The 20,791-nt window shown below is 36.5% G+C and overlaps 2 protein-coding genes across 6 annotated transcripts in view; one reads left to right on the top strand and one right to left on the bottom strand.

The window, feature by feature from the left end:
- Positions 1 to 19,734, bottom strand: part of EAF2 (ELL associated factor 2) — a 41,935-nt gene extending 22,201 nt beyond the window's left edge. Inside the window, exons 1-4 of one of the 2 annotated variants that reach the window (XM_014829529.3) lie at positions 19,504 to 19,730; positions 12,585 to 12,679; positions 5,866 to 6,002; positions 3,735 to 3,880 (exon numbers count right to left, since the gene is read on the bottom strand). In XM_014829529.3, the coding sequence (XP_014685015.1) occupies positions 3,735 to 3,880; positions 5,866 to 6,002; positions 12,585 to 12,679; positions 19,504 to 19,612 (487 nt within the window). In that variant the 5' untranslated portion in view covers positions 19,613 to 19,730. Of the gene's footprint in view, positions 1 to 3,734; positions 3,881 to 5,865; positions 6,003 to 12,584; positions 12,680 to 19,503 lie in introns of both variants that reach the window. The other variant, XM_044771505.2, reaches the window with a different exon arrangement.
- Positions 19,735 to 19,802: 68 nt separating this feature from the next.
- The window catches only part of IQCB1 (IQ motif containing B1), a 45,031-nt gene continuing 44,042 nt past the window's right edge, over positions 19,803 to 20,791 (top strand). For 2 of the 4 annotated variants that reach the window (XM_044771500.2, XM_044771502.2), the window contains exons 1-2: positions 19,808 to 19,929; positions 20,410 to 20,491. The gene's annotated coding sequence lies outside the window, so the exon portion shown is untranslated. Of the gene's footprint in view, positions 19,930 to 20,409; positions 20,492 to 20,791 lie in introns of all 4 variants that reach the window. The other 2 variants (XM_044771501.2, XM_044771504.2) reach the window with 2 other exon arrangements.

Below are 20,791 nucleotides of genomic sequence, written 5' to 3'. Positions count from 1 at the left end.
TCTTTGAAGACAAAGAAAACTTATCAAATTCTAGCAAGTTGGGTCAAGAAAAAGAGAGAAAGGGCACAAATAATCAGTGTTAGAAATAAAAAAAAAGGTGCATAACTACAGACAGTGTAGAAATCTATATGGATAAATTATGCCAGCAATTTGAAAATGAGGATTAAACTGATAATTTTCAAGACAAATATGAATTACCAAAATTGATTAAGAAGAAATAGAAAACGTGAATAAACCTATAGTCATTAATTTACCCGAACTATCAAGAATCAGAAAAATCTATCATATACAAAGTGTTTCAAAGAATAGAAAAGTATACAAATCCTTTAGAGTACATTCAAACATGTGACAGACAGGAAAAGAAGAATGTGTTGGAAAGGAAAGAGACCTCTGTAATTTTTTTTAAAGCCTAAAGCCAAGGTGGTAAAATATTAAACCTCAGGTGTAGGTATATGATCTGTTATATTATTCTCTGTATTTTCTATATGCTTGAAATATTTCATAAGAAAATTTTAAGATTAATTAAAATAATGTGTGGAAAGACTTGGCACATAGTAGTTACCTATAAAAATATAATCGAAAAAATATACAGTATAAGCAGAAATTGACACGGCTGCTTTAGGGTGGGGCAATTATCAGTGGTTTTATATTAACATTATTCTTCAACATTATATTGTCTTCTCAATAAATAATCATTATCTGAAAAATGACAAGTTCATTGTAAAACTTCAAATAACTGTTTGTACCATAGGAAGTGAAAGGCTCCTATAATCCAAACTCCCAAAGATAACGTTCACATTTTAGTATAATTTTTCCAAGTTCTTCTATGCATCTATAAACATACAAATTTTGTTTTCAGAAATGGTTCACACACATACATAGATATGTACATTAGACGATATGTAAAAATGTGCTTTTTTGCTTAGGAATGTATCTGTATAGCCTTCTTTGTTACCAAAATGTGGTCTCTTTTTTTTAAATGGATGTGTAGTATTGTAATCCCTTCTTGATGGGCACTTGGGGTTTTTCCATTTTCCCCTAAGTATGAAAATTACTGCATGGATCATTCTTATATAACTGACATAGATATATCTATGTAGATACCTACTTGTACAAGTTTCGCTATAGAAGAAATTACTAAAATTTCTAGGTAAGGAATATGTGCATCTTTATTTTAAATGTAATTAGCAAATAAGGATGATGATAATGATAACAAACCCTTATATAAGTACTTCCTATGTACTTGACACTGTTTGACACTGCAAAGCAGAAAAAACTTCTCTACAAAAAATAAACATGTGCCAATTTATACTTCCTTTGAAAATGTATGAACATATTGCTTCCCTTTATATACTTCTAGTACTGAATGTTGACAAATGTTTTAGCTACTGCCAAGCTTATAAATGAAAAAGTATCTCTTAATCTTAAAATATGCATTTTAAAAACACTAGTGAAATCTGATCAATTTTTCATGTATTTATATATTTATATATATATATTTATAGAAATCCTGCATGTGATAAAAATGGCTCTTCACATCAGTAGAAGAAATGATGGCTTATTCAATATATAGATATTGATATATACTCTCTATCAATACCATATTTGTCAATTCTCTGTCAATACCACTGGGAAGGAGGGAAATTTGGATTCTTATCTTACTTAAACTAAAATTCCAGATGGTTCAAAGATGTAAATGTAAAAATTGAACAACAGAAACACTAATACAACTGCCAGACACCTAGCCACAAATTTGAAAAGATGATTCAGCCATAACAGTAGGCATTGGCATAGTAGGGTCAAGAAAATATCTAAGGGAAGACAGTCTAAGGAACATGCTATATAAACATCTCAAAGTAAATTCGTATATAAAGTTAGAGCTTATGCTTGGATCATGTTAACTTACCCTCTACAATATAATGCTTCAATACAATGCTTTTATTAAGGTCTCTGCTAAAAAACTGCCACATAGAGGAACTTCTTGTACTGTAAAATTATTCTTGATGATACTATATAATTTAATGCTCCCTAGAACAGGTACCTGGTGGGCTAGGGGTTAAGATTCAGCACTCTCACCACTGCAGCCCAGGTTTGTTTCCCAGTTAGGAAATCACATCACCCATCTGTCAGTTGTCATACTATGGTGGCTGCATGTTGCTGTGATGCTGAAAGCTATGCCACCAGCATTTCAAATACCAGTAGGGTCTTCCGTGGTGGACAGGTGTCAGCAGAGCTTCCAGACTAAGACAGACTAGGAAGAAGGACCTGGCCACCCACTTCTGAAACAATTGGCCATGAAAACCCTATGAATAACAACAGAGCATTGTCTGATACAGTGCCAGGAGGTGAGAGGATGGCTCACAAAAAGACTAGGCAGGGTTCTGCTCTGCTGTACAGAGGGTCGCTAGGAGTTGGAATCGACTCAATGGCACTAACAACAAAAAGAACAGGTTCCATATGATGAATTCCTTTTAGAATTTAGTAAAAGGAAAGAGTGATTCTTTGGAACCTCTCTTAGATAATACAAAATATGATACTTAGGTTTTCCTTTTTGTCTTAGTGGCTAGGAAGTTCAGATCTAAATTTAATATTTTAATAATTAACAAATTTGCTTCCTCTTCCCCTTCAATATTTTGATTTTCTGTTCCAGTATTTTGTGTACATGTATATAATGACATCATGATTCAAATACATTTTGGAAGCGGATATGACATAATAATAAAATAAAATTCAAGATCTCTTGTAGCAACAAGGGTTCTGAGCTTATATCTTCCTTACTATTTGTAAAGGGAATGCTAATATGTTAGGAAACTAATACTATACCGGGCTTAAAAGGCAGCAAGTGGCATTGGAGCGCTACATGCAAGTTATGAAGGAAAAGTGTGGAAGCAAATACACTTTGGTGATCAGGGACTTATTCCTACCACAATTACTATAATACCAACATCCGAATTGCAGCTAGAAAAAAATGGAGATTTAAGTTTCCTTACTTTCAAAAGAACTGTGCCTCCCTAGAAATACCTTCCTGCTGAGAAGTGAGCAGCAATTCAGAACTCGCCTGCTGCTTGGGCTTACTACATAGCCTCACTTCGCTTTTAGTTTGGTGACATCTTACACATCTATAGTCTGGCTATACATAAAGAACTTCGACAGGAAGATGCTGTGAAGAATTGAATTTGAGGGGCTGGCCCCGTGGCTGAGTGGTTAAGTGTTCATGCTCCGCTTTGGAGCCCAGGGTTTCACCGGTTAGGATCCCAGGCACGGACATGGCACCACTCATCAGGCCATGCTGAGGTGGCATCCCACATAGCACAACCAGATGCACTCACAACTAGAATATACAACTACGTACTGGGGGGCTTTGGAGAGAAGAATAAGAAGGAAAAAAAAAAGATTAGCAACAGATGTTAGCTCAGGTGCCAATCTTTAAAAAAAAGAAAAAGAACTGAATTAGAATCATTACAACTGTCAGAAAGAAAACTCCAGTCACAATCTAACGATCAATGTTTTCCCCTGAATAATAAAAAAAATTCTCTTATATAGTTTTAATTACATAATACCCTAAATCACAAACTACACTCTCTCCCCTAGAAAAACCCATAACAACATATATATATATACAAACTTTCAATAAAAGTTTATAGTTAGTTCCCTTGTTACTTAAAATGAAAATTTTCACTTACTGTTTCTTAATAATTTCTTGTAAAGGGACAGTATATACACTTCAATTTTACCTCGCTCAATATCATCCATCGGAGATGCTGGGGACAGCTTGTCTTCGGATGGAGACTGTTTCACAAGATTGGGAGTCCTAGGCAAATTCCGCATTTGTTGCTGCTGTTGCTCTATACGATAGTGAATTTTACTGCTTCCTTCAACTCTGCAATTAAGAATATCAAAGGTCAAAACAAGTATGACAGCAATGTGACAACAATTTCAACTTACAAAGTTACTAAAATTGACCACTTACTCTTTTCCCTAGAGATCTTTAAAATGATATTCAAGAATAAAAATACTAATTTAATTCATTATATAACAAATATTTATTGAGCCCTGCTATATGCATGGCATACATACAGGTCCACTGAGGGATACAAATGCGAATAAAAACAAAATCACTGCTCAAAACTGAAGAGATAAGACATACACAAATGACTAAAATAAAATGAAATTATGCATGTATATAACAGGCACAATGTATTCCCTGAATTCTAAAATTATCATTTCTGTTAAAACTAAATCACTTCTACATTTTTCATTCATAACTTTAAGACGTTACAAAGGAGATTCATATATTTTCCTTTCAATACTTTTAAGAAGAGTATATAACACAATTATGCTTGACTTCTGCCTCTCCCATTTCGTCACCAAATACTCAGTTCTTCCTTCACAAAAGTATTTAGAACCTCATTTTTCTCTTCATCCTGACTCTCAAAAACCGCGGTTAATGTACTTTTCTGTTTCTTACATTGTTTCATTTTACTGTTTGGTGGACTAATGTTTCAAAACAAAAACGTAAGCATGTCAATCCCTGGTTAAAAAAACATTAATATGTAACCACTGCCATTAAGACGACATCCTAATTTCATAGCTAATACTGAAGGCATTAGCCTCAATCTACCTTTACAACCTTACCTCTAATCCACTATCCACCTCACTCCACACTTTCCAATGCTTATACACAGGCACAGAGACAAATCTCTGCTCTATTCAAATGGGTCTTTTTCATTGGCTCAACATAAATCAGATATATTCCTGCCTTCAAGCCTTGCTTACATCCTCATGTGTTCTCTGATCAATTAAATCAGTATTTTTGGTGCCAGTGCGGTGGTGCAGCAGTTAAGTTCACATGTTCTGCTTCAGTGGCCCAGGGTTCACCAGTTCGGATCCTGGGTATGGACCTACACACTGCTTGTCAAGCCACGCTGTGGTAGGCGTCCCACATACAAAGTAGAAGAAGATGGGCACAGATGTTAGCTCAGGGCCAGTCTTCCTCAGCAAAAAGAAGAGGATTTGCTGCAGAAGTTAGCTGAGGGCTAATCTTCCTCAAAAAAAAAAAGTTAAATCAGTGTTTTCCCAACTTTCCTAGTAATAAAAATCATCAGCAGGGAGGGGACGAAAAATAGAGCTTCCTAGGCCCCTTCCTCATCTGAAGTTGGATTTGGGAACTCATATATTTAACAAGCACCCAAGGTAATTCTTATCATCAAGTATTATTGGGGAAAAAAAAGCCCTAAATCTTAACCTCCTCTCAAGGTACATCAATAGGGCTCCCTGAATGCTCCAATCAACCATAACCTCCCCTTTCCTTTAATTCCTGGAACAATTTCTGTCTATACTATTTGTATGGCCTTTAGAGAAAGTCCCTTATATTTTAATGTACCACCTATTTCCAAAAAAGAATTTGGGATGGCTGTATTCTCTTACCGACTTTTTAAATAGAATTATCTGTTAATCCAACTAAAATGCATTAGTTTTGAGGTTGGTATTTGTATAGGAAACTTTCCTTTTTCTAGTGCTTTACATATTCTAGGTGCTCAATAAATTTTTACTAATAAAGATGAAATTATTTTGTAGAGTGTATAATGGCTCCTTTCAGTCCAGTTCTACGAAAGCATCTACAATAAAAAAAAATGTATACCTACATATATAAAAGACATTCAGAAATACAACATAGGGAGAAATGGTGAAAGCTTTTGGCTAAGGATCTCCACCAAATTTAAACTTGGAAAAAGCTTAAAACATTTTTATACCACAGAGAAATAACCCTTATATAATGTGACTTAATCCAGTAACTTTTTTCCCACTGGCATTTCCTTAGCAATTTTTGTGTCAATAAAGTAATTTATTTCATTAACCACATACCTTGTTTTTTTTACAGTGATGTTGCTGCTGAGTTTTTCTAGTCGACATTCTCCAGTGTCATGGTTAATAATCAAAATACATTCTTTTAAGTAAGGTTTCTTTGAACCTTTGAAAACAGTTACTGGTGGAGTGGAACCCTGTTTAAAAAGTTAATTATCATTACTTGAAATTTATCATAGAAATTCAGTTAGGAGGGCTTCTGAGATCCTCTGTGTTTCTCAATCTATGTTACACTTCAAGTCACCTAACCACCTAAATTTACTACTCTAACAACAAGGAGAGTAGTAGAAAAACGATAGAGATGAACAGAGGCTGTGATCTCAAAGCTTCTATCATTGAGGAAAGAATAGAGAAAATGCTTGCCCTGAGCCAGTGAAGATTTGTTTCCTTGGTCTACAACAGGCGATGGGGATTCAATTCTAACACAACCAGTATAGTTTACAGATAAGGGAACAGAAGTTCCAAATCATATTTACTACCCTCTTCTTCTTCCTTCGTAAGTTTAGTTTTTTAAATCTGGTATTCTCTTAAAGTGGTGCTTCCCTACGCAGATTAAAGAAAACGAATGTATTGAGGAACAATATCACACTAAATCTACTGATTAATTTTAGCATTAAAAGTGGGACTGAGCTAGCCCTGATGACCTAGTGGTTAAAGTACAGTGCTCTCACGACTTCAGCGGCCTAGGTTCATTTCCTGGTGGCAGAACCACACCACCTGTCTGTCAGCTGCCATGCTGCGGCAGCGGCTCACAAAGAAGAACTAGAAGGACTTACAACTAGGATATACAACCATGCACTGGGGCTTTGGGTAGAAAAAAAAAGAGGAAGATTGGCAACAGATGTTAGCTCAGGGCGAATCTTTTCCTACAAAAAAAAAAAAGTGGGACAACTAGACATTAATTGCTTCATGATATGATAAAAAAGCAAGTATGCAGCATCACCTATAAAGTACTCTTGCCTTAAAAAGAAAAGCCCACAAAGAATCTAACTCTCATCAAGCCTTTAGATATAACTACCAGTTTACAGGAAATACGAGGAATAGAGGAACAAGTTAAACAATACCAGGCAGAAGTAATTTGAAACCCGGAATATGGGTATATTCTTTAGGACAAATCACCTGGTTTCTCCAACAAGCTAATGGCATAAAAAGGGGAAAAGACTTCTGTAGAACAAAAGAGACTTAAGATTAACATAATACCAAAATACAATATAAGAATCTTATTTGGATTCCTAGGTGAAAAAACTGTAAAAAGACATTTTTGAGGCCATCATGAAAATGTGAATATGGACCAGGTATTATAATTAATTCTGCTACATGTGATAATAGCATGGTAGTTAGGTAAAAATAAAAATATCCTTATCAGTTAGAGATGCATACATAAGCATTTATAAACTGGTATAATGTCTGAGATTGCTTTCAAATATGCCAAGAAAAAAAAGTGGTAGGGGAATATATAAAAAAGATTAGCACAACACTGTAAGTGTTGAAGCTCAGTAATATGTACAGAGGGGTTCATTATACTATCCTATTTTCTATAATAAAAGGTTAAACCTAGATCATTACTAGTAACCTACAACTACCTACAAGCTCCTCCTGTATCCTTTGTCCCCGCCTCCCTCAACCCTGAAGGAATTTTATCATTCTCTTACTTTATCTCATATATATGTATACTTAAATAATACAGTGCAATATTTGCTTGTTTTTGAACTTTATAAAAGTCTATTAAACTTTTAAAGCACTGATTATAATAATCTTGTCAAGTACAATAACATTAGATCAGCTTAGAAGAAAAGAGTGACTACTAAAAAGAATAAAGGGCATTATCATATTTAAAAAGTTAACAATCATCAGAGATTTAACACATGACCACAAGGAGGAGTAGGAGATAAATTTTGTGACTGAGGATGCCATAAAAGGGGAGTAGGTTAGAGACTTCCAAGAGGTAGGGCAAGAAAATGATGAAACCAAAAGAAAGGACCAGCTTTTTACCTCACCTCTAAAACTAATGTGATCTACAGGAAATCAAGCATGCAAAGCACACAAATGCGGACATGTCTGCAGTGGACCTAGAGGGATGAGATGGAGAGCACTTAGCTGAAGCCCTGGTAAGGTGCAGAGCCAGGAGCATAATCGTGACAAAACAAACTGGGACTACGTGGCTCATAAGTATATTTTTCAGATGTTCCGGTTGAAAACAACAGAGTAAGATACCCCAAAATAGCAACCCAAGGACTTCAAATTACAGTTGATCAGAGATTTGTGCAATATATTCTTCTTAAAGATACTTGCATTCTTACTTAGAACAGAATACATCTTAAAATTACATTACATTATTGTACTCTGAGTTCCTGAAAAATAAGCACTAGATCATTAATATTTTTTTCTGGCTCCTGGTACCTAAAGTACCAAGCCCTTCACAGATACTCAGTGAATGTCGAATACAAACAATATGAACATTTTTTGATCACAAGTAACAAGTTTTTCATAATATCTATATCTGCCTTCTACACTTTGAGCAAGTTTTTTAAAATTAAACTTTTCCTCATTAAATTGAGCACATTTCCTATTTTAAACTTTAATTTCTGCCCAGTCCCTTATTTCATACCCCAAGAAAGGGGTATTAAAGTACTAGGAAAATCCTAAGCCTATGAACTATCCTTGCCTCTAAATAACTACTGAATACGTGATACCATCTCCATGTTTACTGTTCTTATCCAACTTCAGAACCCAATCATCATCTCACTTAGATTACTGCTTTCCTCCTCCCTATTTTCCCTTCAAGTTTTGTTCCCCATTCTTCTGACAGGCAAATCTGATCATGCCTGATTATGAATACCAGGAAAGGAAAGTAATCAGTAATGGAATGGGAAAGTACAATAGTGCTCCCAAAGTAACACAAGGGAAAAGAAAAAGAAAAGAAAGAAGAGATACTTCACGAAACTAGTAAAGAGTGAAAAAAGGGAAACAAATTAAAATAACTAATAAACATAATATAAAATGATAGAAATAAAAATCAAGTATATCAACTTGGAACTAAATATGGATAGAATTCCCTAATAAAAATAGGAACTGTCAAACTGGGTTTAAAAATCAAACACAGAATATTCTGTTAATAAAAGATATACTTAAAATGTCAGCTAAATAAAAGTAAGGGACGCCAAGATTCCATGAACATACAAATTTAAAAAAAGAAAACGTGGTATTATTAATATTAGACAAGGTGGTATTTAAGCTTAAAACCACAAAAACAGTATAAAAAAGGTTTGCTTTGTAATGTTAAAAGATAGAATTCATTTAAAAATATAAGTGTAATATGATGTTAAAATAGGACTCTGGTCCTAAAACAGGCTGAGGTCCCAAGAACGTGATGGGCTATTTTCCCATGTGAGCTAAGTAAACTCAAGGGAAGTAATCAGATCAGGTTCATTCTGGAAGGGACTTTGCCCACAAGAGTCATCCGGGGTGACAGAGTAGCCTATCAGACATACAGAACTCTCCTAAGTCCTGGGTTTGAGGGCTAACATCATAAGTAACCAACAGAGATGTATTTCCTGCATAACAGAAAGTCTAGTTGAAGTTTCCAGTGGGCTATTTCATCAAGGCCCACAAAAGTACCCCATAAGATAAAGAGTCAGCACTAAAAATATGCTAAACTTGGACAGCATCAATGACAAATCATAATAGACAAGTAAGTCTTTTCCTTTCAAAAGTCAACATTTTGAAATTTTATAGCAGTCAGTCATAGAGAACTGTTTGTAAGGAAAAGAGATTGGTCAATGCCCAATATTAACCAGCCTAAGTCTTTATTTTATTAGTTTCTTCTGTGTGATACTACCAAAGAAAACTTCCAGGAATGGAATTAGAAAATCTAACCTATCAAAGAACCACCAGAACCTGAAGGCACTCCTCAAAGTACAGTACAATAAAAATTCTATTTTATGGGATGGCTCCAAGCTTCTAGGCATTTTTACCAGGTTGATGAAAGCAAGTTTATAAAGAAAATCAGAGAATCTAAATGCCTCAAACTAATAATCATTACATTTCCACAAAATACACACAAACTCTGAAGAACCATAAACCTCTTACTGGTATAAAGAAGTTCTTTAACAAAGGGGGAAAAACCCACAAAGTTTATTTGAGAATGTAATTTCTATTCTTATTCACAATTGTTCCAGGACTGTATGCCCAGCAGAAAAAAAATATGCTCTCGACAGGTGGTAATTTTAACAATTCTCTTTCATTCCAGATGTCTAAAAGGGTTACAGGATAGAGTTCAAATTCTTTCTCATTACACATTAGGCCCTTTATTATCTGATCCTAAATACCCTTCTACCTTCCCATACGTCCCCATCTTCACCCCTTCTGACTTCGCCACAGTGGCTTACATGTAGTTCGCCAAATCTAACATGTCTTTCTCTTTTCTCTGCCTAAATGTCCTTCCCTCTTTCCTTCACCTGGGTAACTTCAACTCATCTTCAAGATAGCGTGTCCTGATGTCTCCTCTCCCTCCCCTGGCTGAGTTACCTCTCTTTTATACTCCCATAATATTCTGTGTATACCTGTACGATAGTCTTTACATTTTAATCAGTTATTTTCTGTCTTCCTCACTAAATGGCAGTATTTTTTAGAATAGTGACCACATCTAGTCTACCTCTGTATTCCCATTAACCACCTAAAACAGGACTTACCACACAGAAGGTACATATTTATATGGTCAGTCTGTTCATTTGTCCATCTGTCTCCCTGTTTCTCATGCCCACATATACACACACAAAAACACTGAGGCATACTCTTTATGGATATATTTCTGGTGGCCTGGTGGAGGGAGTTACTTTTTCCCACAGGATTTCTTTGCTGTTTGAAAATTTCCTCCTATAGCTGTCATTCCTTCAAGAGGTATTTCAATTGAGACCATAACCAAACACATGGTGGATTGTAATTCTTGATTAAAGCAGGGTATGTATGAATGAAAAAGGTTTATTAATAACTATAAGAATCCCCATCTGCTTGGAGTAGAAAAGCAATGTGAAGAATGAGGATGGGAAGAGTGCAATTTGAGAAAACATTCTACATGGCAAAGAAGAACTGAACTAAAGTTTTTCTGCAAACCAATCATCATGCATCGATAATATTACAATCTGAGACCAGGCTAATGATGCTTGTCATCAATTTATATCTTTTCAACAACTTTTAAAATTAAGTAGATGGTTCAGGTTTCTTTAATATCATAAAGTAAGAAAGCCTTAGGTTATTGGGTACTACATTTCCGAACTATTTTAGAGATGCCAGAATCTGAACATCTTTTCATAACAGAGTAATACAAAGTTTTACTTATCTACAACTTCTCATACTGAATTGATTTTTCATTTCCTTCAGTTTCTAAGGGAAGAAATGAGAAATATACAATAAAAAGCCCCCACAAATTTACTTAACTTTAGGAAAACCTTCAGAGGCAGCAACAAATACAGTCTAACATAACAGTGGGATCTTAATAAATAGTGTTGACTGATAAAAATAAGAAAAAGATAGAAGACTAGAGGATAGACAGCTTGCTTGCTACACCTCTAACCATGACAAGCCATCTCATAAATGCATACAAGAGAACATGGATGAACCAGCACAAAACCATTCCTATTATAAAAATTAAACAAAAAAATCTCAACAACTCCAGTGTTTTCTTTATATATTAAAGTATAAATTTACAGTCTTGGTGTTCTCTTCCATCAAGCCAATATAAAAGAAAAAAAATAAAAGTTGAATGCTAAGAAATTTCTAACTCAAGGAAAAAAACTAGAGAATAGAACAAAGAACTTGTATATTTATGTAAATAGTAGTTGACAGTGTTACTTGGATACACCTGGAAATTTAAAAGATGGACAAAACTTTTGGTTAAGGCCTCCCTGACCTAGTCTCTTTCTTTTCCCATCCATTCCCCAAACCACTCCAAAAGCACAAATCTAACAATGTTAGCTCTCTGCTTAAACATTCTAATGGTTCTCTAATACCTATGAGATAAAGTCCAAATTCTACATTACAACATAAAAGATTCTTCATAATCTGATCCCAATCTACCTTTCCAGTCTCTATTTCTATCAATCATTTTTCATTATTCTGTAATTTACTACACTAACTCATTTATTCCACAAATTCTTGTTCTTTCTCCATTAGCGCCTTTCATACACTGTTCCTTCTGCCTAGAATATTCTACTCCATTTCTACTAGATGAAATTCTACTTGTCCTTTAAGGCTCAGCTCAAAAAGCATCTGCTTTGGGAAGCCTTTCAAGACTCCACCAGGAAGATTATTTGATTCCACTTACGTGCTTGCACAGAATTTTATACATGCTCTAACTTATAGCACTAGATCTTTACATGTCTATCTGCTGTAACAGACTAGGACTAGAAGACATGGGATACGTTATTACTCCTAGTTCGAAGTACAAAATCCAGCTCATAATGGTAATTTAACAAATATTTGTTTAGACGTCCAATTGTTTCAAATCATTTGATATGATAGTTCTTGAAATTTATTAAATAAAGTATTTTAAGATTATTTTACCAAAAATAGTTTAAAACAAGGTTTTTTCTGCTTTGATATGTTTATTAATTATTTTACCTGACTATTACCACTACATAAATTGTGCAATTATTTTCATTTAAATTTAGTGGAAATCCTGCAAAAAGATGCCTTTAGTCTAAATATATAAAAATACTCACTTCTATATTTGGCAGAGTTATTGTCACCTGTTCACCTTTGCCGACCTCAAGCTCTCCTTCACAAGAGGTGTCAATAGAAGCGGGTTTGAAGTCATCTAAAAATAGACACAGATGTGGATTTTCATAAAATGGAACAATACCTGGATACCTGTATATCAAAAGTTTGAGCATGTTTCAGAGTGATAAATCATTTTTCAACAGCCAGTAATTAGAAGAGTCTTCATATTACAAAAAAACAAACGAAACATAATCCAGTTGGTTGCTGTGTGTATAATTCTGAGGAAAGAAAAAACTAAAATAGTATTCCTCAAACCATGCTCCCTCAGAATCCTATTTAGATCAAGGTTAACTAGACTAAGATGTTCCACTGCTAAAAACTAAATAATGTCAGTGTTTTCACAATTTGCTAAAAACCATTATCAGTAGAATATCTTCAATTTTCAGTCTCTTGCTCCCACGAATTTTTCTTAAACCACCTTGGGTGCCTACTACCACTTGTCTGCTGTCCTAGAAAAACAAAATGAATGAATACACACCAAATACATATTCATGGAAAAATTTAAGAGAAAGCAATCTTATTTAGTTTAAAGCTTGAATTTTTCATGGATATGTACCACTAAAGAATGTGCAAATTTACCCAGATCTGCCACTTCAGAAGAACTCAAAATCAATTTTCATTTTGAGTTAAATCATAATTCAAATGATGTCATTAAAATATATTACCTAGAAGGAATTTATTACGGTGCTAAGATATTGCTGAATAAACTTAAAAACCTCTAAGATATGAAAGTCACTGAAAAAGAATTCACATAAATATGTATCAATGACTGATGATAATTCTGATATTAGAACTGATATATAGAATTCCTCCAGTTATATTTATTTTTTCTAGGTTAACTCTTTATTAAAACATAGCATACATGCAAAATGGAACATAAATCATAAGCCTGATGCATTTTCACAAAGCGACACGTGTGTAATCAGCAACTAGATCAAGAAATAGAACATTAACAGCTCCTGAGAGTCCCCTCCCAATTACCCCTACCCCAAGAGATTTATCTTTATATTAACAGGGAAGCCCCAAAGGCAAAAAGTCTAAATCCAAAGCAATGAATATTTATTAGTGGAATTTAGGGAACTGTAATAGGCAGATCTTGGGAGAGAATCTTCCAGTGCTCATCAAACCATCACTCTGTCAATAAACAAAGGCTGGCCCTGCTTCTCAAGACAATTATAACAGCTAACACGGAACACTTACAATGTGCCAGGCACCTTGCTTAACATTTCATAGTTCATTTTCATAACAGTTCTATGGAAATAAATGAAATCCATCCCTCTATTCCTTAAACACATATGAATATAAACAATTCACACAAAATATTCTTTATAATATGGTTTATTCTTCATGCTACTTTAATTCAAAACTGAATACATGCAATAACTGTCTCTTAAAATCTTGATGCTTATTCCCAGATTTTAAGAAACATGAAAAAATAACATAAGCAATATGAAAAATGTGAAAGAGTTTGATTCATAACGTATCCCTAGGTAGTACAACTGAGGATAAAGACTACACTGAAAATAAATTGGGGAGTTTGTTAGTATCACAAGGTAATGAGAAAGATAAAAGATAATTAAGGTGTTAAGTTTTAGATGCTTGAAAGAGGTTTTGGACTTAGGGAAATAAGTGTTGACATCAATTGATAAAAAGTTCATATTGTTTACCCTTCCCTGAACCACTTCTAAACTTATTTTAAGTATAAACTTAAGCTAAATTATGTGTAAAAGCCTTGTTTTCTAATTGTTTCCTGAAGACCAGATTCATCTCTACTTCAAGACTCTGATTTCTTTAGGGTGGATATTGCCATATTCCTTTTGTACTTTTCACTAGTACACTTCTCTTCTCATAGAGGGCACCCATCACTTAATATTTGACAATAAAGAGTTCCTAAGATAAATAGGTAAAACATTATAAATGACATACTAGAGTAAAACCATGGCTCTCTGACCTCCCATATTTTTCTGACAGTGACACAAAGGACAATATTCAGAGATATGACTGTCATTTAATGACAACTAAATAATGCTTTAGAAGAGAGGCCAGACAGGTAACCCAAGGCAGTGAAGCTGACCAGCAGGAACCACAGTGACCTAAAGAATGAATAAACCCAATCTCAAGAGGACAACCACAAATCAGCTTCAGCCAACTTCTGCCATGAATTATATGGCTCAGTATTGCCAGGTTATCTTCTGATTTTTTAAAGAGAAACTGGTAATCCAGATTTTTGTATAAAAGATCTTGATTTTTAGGTATTTACAACTGACTCATGTTAAAACTACAACTGTGTGGGTCAAACAAAGCATCACTAAAGTCAAACTCAGCCAGTATGCTGTTAATCTACAGCTAATCTGTTTCAGTATTTAAAAGCTGATTCTTTTTCTTTATATCATCACTTTTGATCTCTACAACAACTGTTTGAACTGAATATTCTCATACATATTTTACCAATGAGGAACTCCTCTAAAGTAATTAAGCCAATAAAAGATGAAGTCAGGAATTCAAGTCACATACTCTATCCACTCATATTATATAGCTTCCTTGCCTTATAGCCACAGTTCCTAACTTCTGTGTATGTCGGGGGAGGGGGGAGTATTAGGAGATGAGGAATAGCAATAAGCCTCTATGGGAATCTGATGAAAATCACAGACCAGCCATAGATCCTCTCCACAGAAAAATGCATACATGAGGATACATATCAAATACTGTATAATTGCAAGGGATTCACAAGCCCCTGAAGCTGATCCATGCCTACAGCATATGAGATAACTATAAGGGACAGAAATGTACTCAAAATATCTGTAGCTTTACTTAATGATAAGCATTAATTTATAATCAATAAGTCTATCAAAACTATTCTGATCTTATTTACATTTCTAATTATTCTACTGATAAAATTAATAAATTCCACCTTTTTATTACTTATTTTATTAAACAGTGTTTTATTTACCTTCAAACAAGTTTTTTTTAAAGTATAAAGTGTTTGAGTTTCAAAGGGTTATGCCTAGTTCTAGAATTATAGAATCTGCTGAATAATTTCATGTTCATGCTTTCTATATGCTTCCAAATATCAAATGTATTCTTTTCTAAGGTGTTACGATTCCAGGCTAAATACAGTCTTTTCCCCTTATCTGGCAGATACATTCCTAGACCCCTAGTGGATGCCTGAAACCTCAGATAGTACCAAACCTTATACATACTATGTTTTTATCCATACACACATACCACTGTGATATAGTTTAATTTATAAATTAGGCACAGTACGAGATTAACAACAATAATAATAATATAGAACAATTATAACAACATACTATAATAAAAATTACTGTAGATCTTAGCAACCTCAGCATACGATTTTTTTCCTCCCCTAATTAAGTCCAGAACTTTCACCTTTTCCCTTAAAGCAAACACTTTATGGCTTCTCTTTGACATATCTGAATTGCCAGCATCACTACTCCTGTGCTTTGGGGCCATTGCTAAGTAAAATAAGGGTTACCTAAACACTGCTATCCTGCGACAGTCGATCTCATAATCACGAGGGCTACTAAGTGACTAATAGGCGGGTAGCATATACAGCAATGTATACGCAGGGCAAAGGGATGATTCACGTCCCAGGCAGGATGCAGTTGGACAGGGTGAGATTTCATCATGCTACTCAGAAAGGTACACAATTTAAAACTTACAAATTCTTTATTTCTAGAATTTTCCAATTAATATTTTCAGGCCATGGTTGAGTGCAGGTAACTAAAACTGAGGAAGGTGAAATCTCTGATAAAGAGGGACTACTGTAGCTTCTTTCTTTTGGTTATCCTTGGTTTGGAAACCTCATCACCAGTTTTACCACTCACTTATTCTCTCTGGATATCCTTCATCTATGTTATTTTCTTCATGTTTATAGTACAATTACTTATATTACATGAAGAGTAGAAAAACATTTCGTATTTTGTACTTAATACTTTTTCTGTCAATGTTGATCACTTTTCTGACTATTTTGGCTGTAGCATCACATAATGTCAATATCTTCATAAAAGAATCCAAAGTTACTATCATAAATTTACTTCCTGGGATTTAAACTAATTCAACTAACTCCAAAACCCACACCCTTACCCATATACTACACTGATCAGACTATATTAACTGTAAATACAATTTCAATTCTATTTTTCATTTGTGTACTTTCCAATATTTGCTCACACCAAAGTTTAATAACCACCCTTTTGGGAGTGGCGCCACTTGATGCCTCAGACAGTCTTCCTGTTGTCACTGCCCATAAGCTCATCATTTCATGACAGCAAAAAGTGGTGTCATTTACAAACTTGGGATTTCAATATTTATTCCTTTATCTGGATATAAATTGTGAAACTAGCACTAGCCCAAATCCAAAATTTATTCTAGTGGATCCCGTTACTCAAACTCTTCTATGAAGTGAAGCATTTGCTGCTAAGCATTTAGCTTATCAAGTATAGAACATCCCATGTCTTCCCTACCACATGCCAGTCTATCTTTTGATAGGTTTTATTGCCGAGCCCTGATAAGTGCTTTCTGAAAGTCTAAGTAAATTACATTCATGGGCATTCCTCATATACACATGACTATAACCCTTTGAGAATAATGGTAACTACTACTTATTGTCTACCATGCACCAAATACTGTGCTAAATTGTTTATGCTATGTTATTTAATCCTTAAAAACTCTGAAATGTACATATTATTATTACCGTTTTACATATAAGAAAACTGAGGTTGAGAGCTTAGAGAATGTTTCCAAAGTTACATTAGATATATAGGTGGTGGAGGCCAGAATACACACCCAGGTTTTTCCAAAGCCTCAGCATACTGGACCGGCATAATTAGCTCTGTACATAAAGATAGAATTTTACTTTCTCCCACATTACAGTGACTTCAGTGTTTGTGATAAATTAGGTCCATCTGCCCTGGATGAAAGTCAGATTTCCTATTCTACAGTTTCTATCCCTCACTCTGAGTCCTTAAGAGTGAGGATCATATGGAAAATTAACCTATCCTCAAGGATAATGACTGGTTTTATTTAAATAAATCTAGCAAGAGTCTCTCTGCTTCAAGAAGAATAAAACTAACGGCTGAAAACCTTCCTAATGTCTTCCACAGGACTAAGAGTGTATTCAAACATCTGGGTTTATTGTGGTTGTTATTACTGTTGTTGTTTTGCTTATTTTTGTTTATTTTCATTCTTGTAGCTGGATCATCTGATTCTCTGACTCTGAAGACACAATTCCAGCATTTTGAGAACTTCCACAAATGAAAGGTTTTTAAGTACCTGCAAAGAGTTTTTCAAAGGCTATTTTTTATTCACTGAATTTGGGGTTCACGCCCTTAAAAAGAGAATATCTATATCCAAGTTATATGAAAATATATTCTTGAGAAAATTTTTATAATCCTAAACTTTGTGATTTGAAAAATTAATTCTAAGACTACTGCATACCTGAGAAAGAAGAGGAAAGGAGAGAGGAGATACTATTTGAGAGAAAGGCATGGAGAAACCAGACAAGAACTATGTCATACTTTTGAAAAATGGGACTGACAAAGGAGAGAATCTGCACAGCCAGCACTAGCTGTCCCACTGTGGGGAGCCTTTGACAACAGAGTATGATAAAGAAGAATAAACCAGAGACACTGTTGAAGGTCTTCTGCAAATACCTCCTCCATTTATTCTACCAACTAGATATTAATTTTGCTTAATAAAACCCTTTTATAAAATATAAATATATCCTTGGAGAGTTTGACCTATTGGTTCTTCATACCTTTACTGTGAGTTACTACCATCAGATTGCCTACAACATAAGTAAACTTTTGGAGAATGTGAGTTTTAACTGGGTGTTTTAATTGAGACATGGAACACTCCAGAGTAAAAACCACAGAGGTCTCTGGACAGTCTAAGGGCAGCGTGACTGAGGAAGATGGAATGATGAGACACTAAGGAAGGCCAGGGTTGGGGGAAGGAAGTGAAAAACTACCTACTTCACAATTTTGCCACAGAAAAATAAGAGGTTATGATTCAATGACCTCAAAGTTTCCTTTCCGCTCTATAGTTGTGTGACGGCTATTATGCAAAGAATGAATGTTTTACATACCAAATCATAATATGCTATATTTTCCCTCCTGGAATCAACAGCATCCAACATATCAAAGCAAAAGAGCTGCCTTTTCCACCTCAACAACATGAAAAAAGAAAAATTTATCAAAACTACTTCCAGAGGACAAGCAAAAGGAAATCAAAAGAAATCATAGGGGAGTAAATATCTTTCTAATAAAGAAATTAATAACACACCCTCCAAAACTTTAATAATCAGTATTAGATAACTGAATGAACGAAATCGGAGGTCCAAAGGAGATACAGATCATGAGAATGGTTCAAAATTTCTCCCAAGGTACACATTAAATAAGAACCCTCATCAGCCAGACACAGAAAAAGAGAAAAAAAGAGAGATTATTTCCCCATGAGCCTCAAGGCATTCCCTTCCCCCTGTGTAGTAGTTTTGTACTTTGCTCTCTTCCATTTGCCACTTTATTTTTCTTTCCACTTCTGCATCATCCACCAGTCACATCTGTCTCCAGAGTCACCCCTGCAGACCTGGTCCACAAAGTTTCCCCTTTTGCCCGCTCGTCTCACTTATATCTCTCTGCCCAGGGTTTACCCACATCTGCTCGACTCCGGCTCCTTCCACTGACCCCAAGGACTCCAGGGAGGGCAGCGGCTCGCGCTGGGCACCCCATTCTCCCGCAGAGTAAGGGGGTCTGTGGGAACACAACTTGGAGAGGTTTGCGCCTCCACACACCCCCATACCCAGAGCTCCCCGTTTTCCCCGGGGTCATCCTCACTCACAGCGCACAGTGTGGAAGGCGCAGCGCGGATGTTTCTCGAAACTCTCGCCTAACTTGAGGACCCGCTCGCGTCTGTCATTGTGCGAGCGTCCCGCTGCTCCATTCATCATCCTCGGGCTCCGACTTCACCTCTGCTCGCGGCGCTCGCTAACATCTGCCACCTCAGCCCGAATCAGCTGCACTTGTTGCGGCCGGCGCAGCCACCTCAGACTCCGCCCCGCGCCCGACGCGCACCGCCCCACCGGGCGTCTCTTGCATGCTGATTGGTTGCCTGGCGAGGGGCGCCCCGCCCCTTGGCTCGGAGGATCCTGGTCCCGCCTCCAGGCTTCTTGCAGTGTTGCGACGCAGGGCGCCCCGGGAAGCCGCGCAAGTGAGGTGCGTGGTGGGAGCGGGGTCCTTTGCTGGAGGAACGGCAGGCGAGGATGAGGTAACCGTCCCAAGGTGGCGGCTGGGGAAGGAGAGAGCCCCAGCACCCCAGGCTTCTGGGCCAACAGACCCAGCGCGTAGGGACTCTTCAGGGGAGACTCGGCCTGCTCCACGCTCTTTTATGTGGAGGTCTGGTGTGGAAACTGAGGCCCGGGGGGGGGGGGGGGGGGGCGGAGTCTGGGCACAAGGCCGGGCGTCTTGCCCCAGGCGTGGTAACGCCACCGTAGCTTGGTCTAGAATCCGGAGTAGAGAGTCCGCGGCCTCAGAGGCTCGGTGCCTGGCCCTGCCTGGCGGCGACGCCGTTACCTCGGCAATCGTTTTCTGACCTTCTGTCCCAGAGGAAGTTCCCGGTGGTGTTAGGACCGGCACAGGGGACGTGGAGGGAGAGGGAAAAAGCTTGGGAATTAGGAACTGCGCATGTTTAGGATCGGTTGCAACTCGATTGCATCGGTCGGCCTGTTTTCATTGATTTCCTCCACAGTGATCGGTGGAGGCAGTGACGGCGCGGCCGGCAAGACGCGGTTCCCAGAGGATCCAGGCCCGAGCTCCTGCTCTGGCTCAGAGTAAGAGCATAAATAGTTGAAAAATAATTGTTTTCTCTGTCAAAAGTTCGTGAGTTTAATGGGAAAGATGAGAGAAGCACGGTATTCGAGGAGAAGTACCTACGTGAAAGTTTACAAATCGTTGCCCTGTGAGGTGGTGGTCGTTCAGGGTAATTACATAATCAAACTCTACGCCTTCACTTCTGCATCAGCCAAATCTGCCCGTTTATTGTTCCAGGCGCGTAGATGAACGCGTCTTCCTCAGCCTGTCTGTCTGTCTAAATTCTACTCTCTTAAGGCCTGTAAGTCTGTTTCATGTGG

This window comes from Equus asinus, chromosome 5 (genome assembly GCF_041296235.1).
Source record: "Equus asinus isolate D_3611 breed Donkey chromosome 5, EquAss-T2T_v2, whole genome shotgun sequence".
NCBI classification, from domain to species: domain Eukaryota; kingdom Metazoa; phylum Chordata; class Mammalia; order Perissodactyla; family Equidae; genus Equus; species Equus asinus.
Note: the sequence above shows the minus strand (reverse complement) of the source record. Positions and strands in the feature narration are given on the sequence as shown.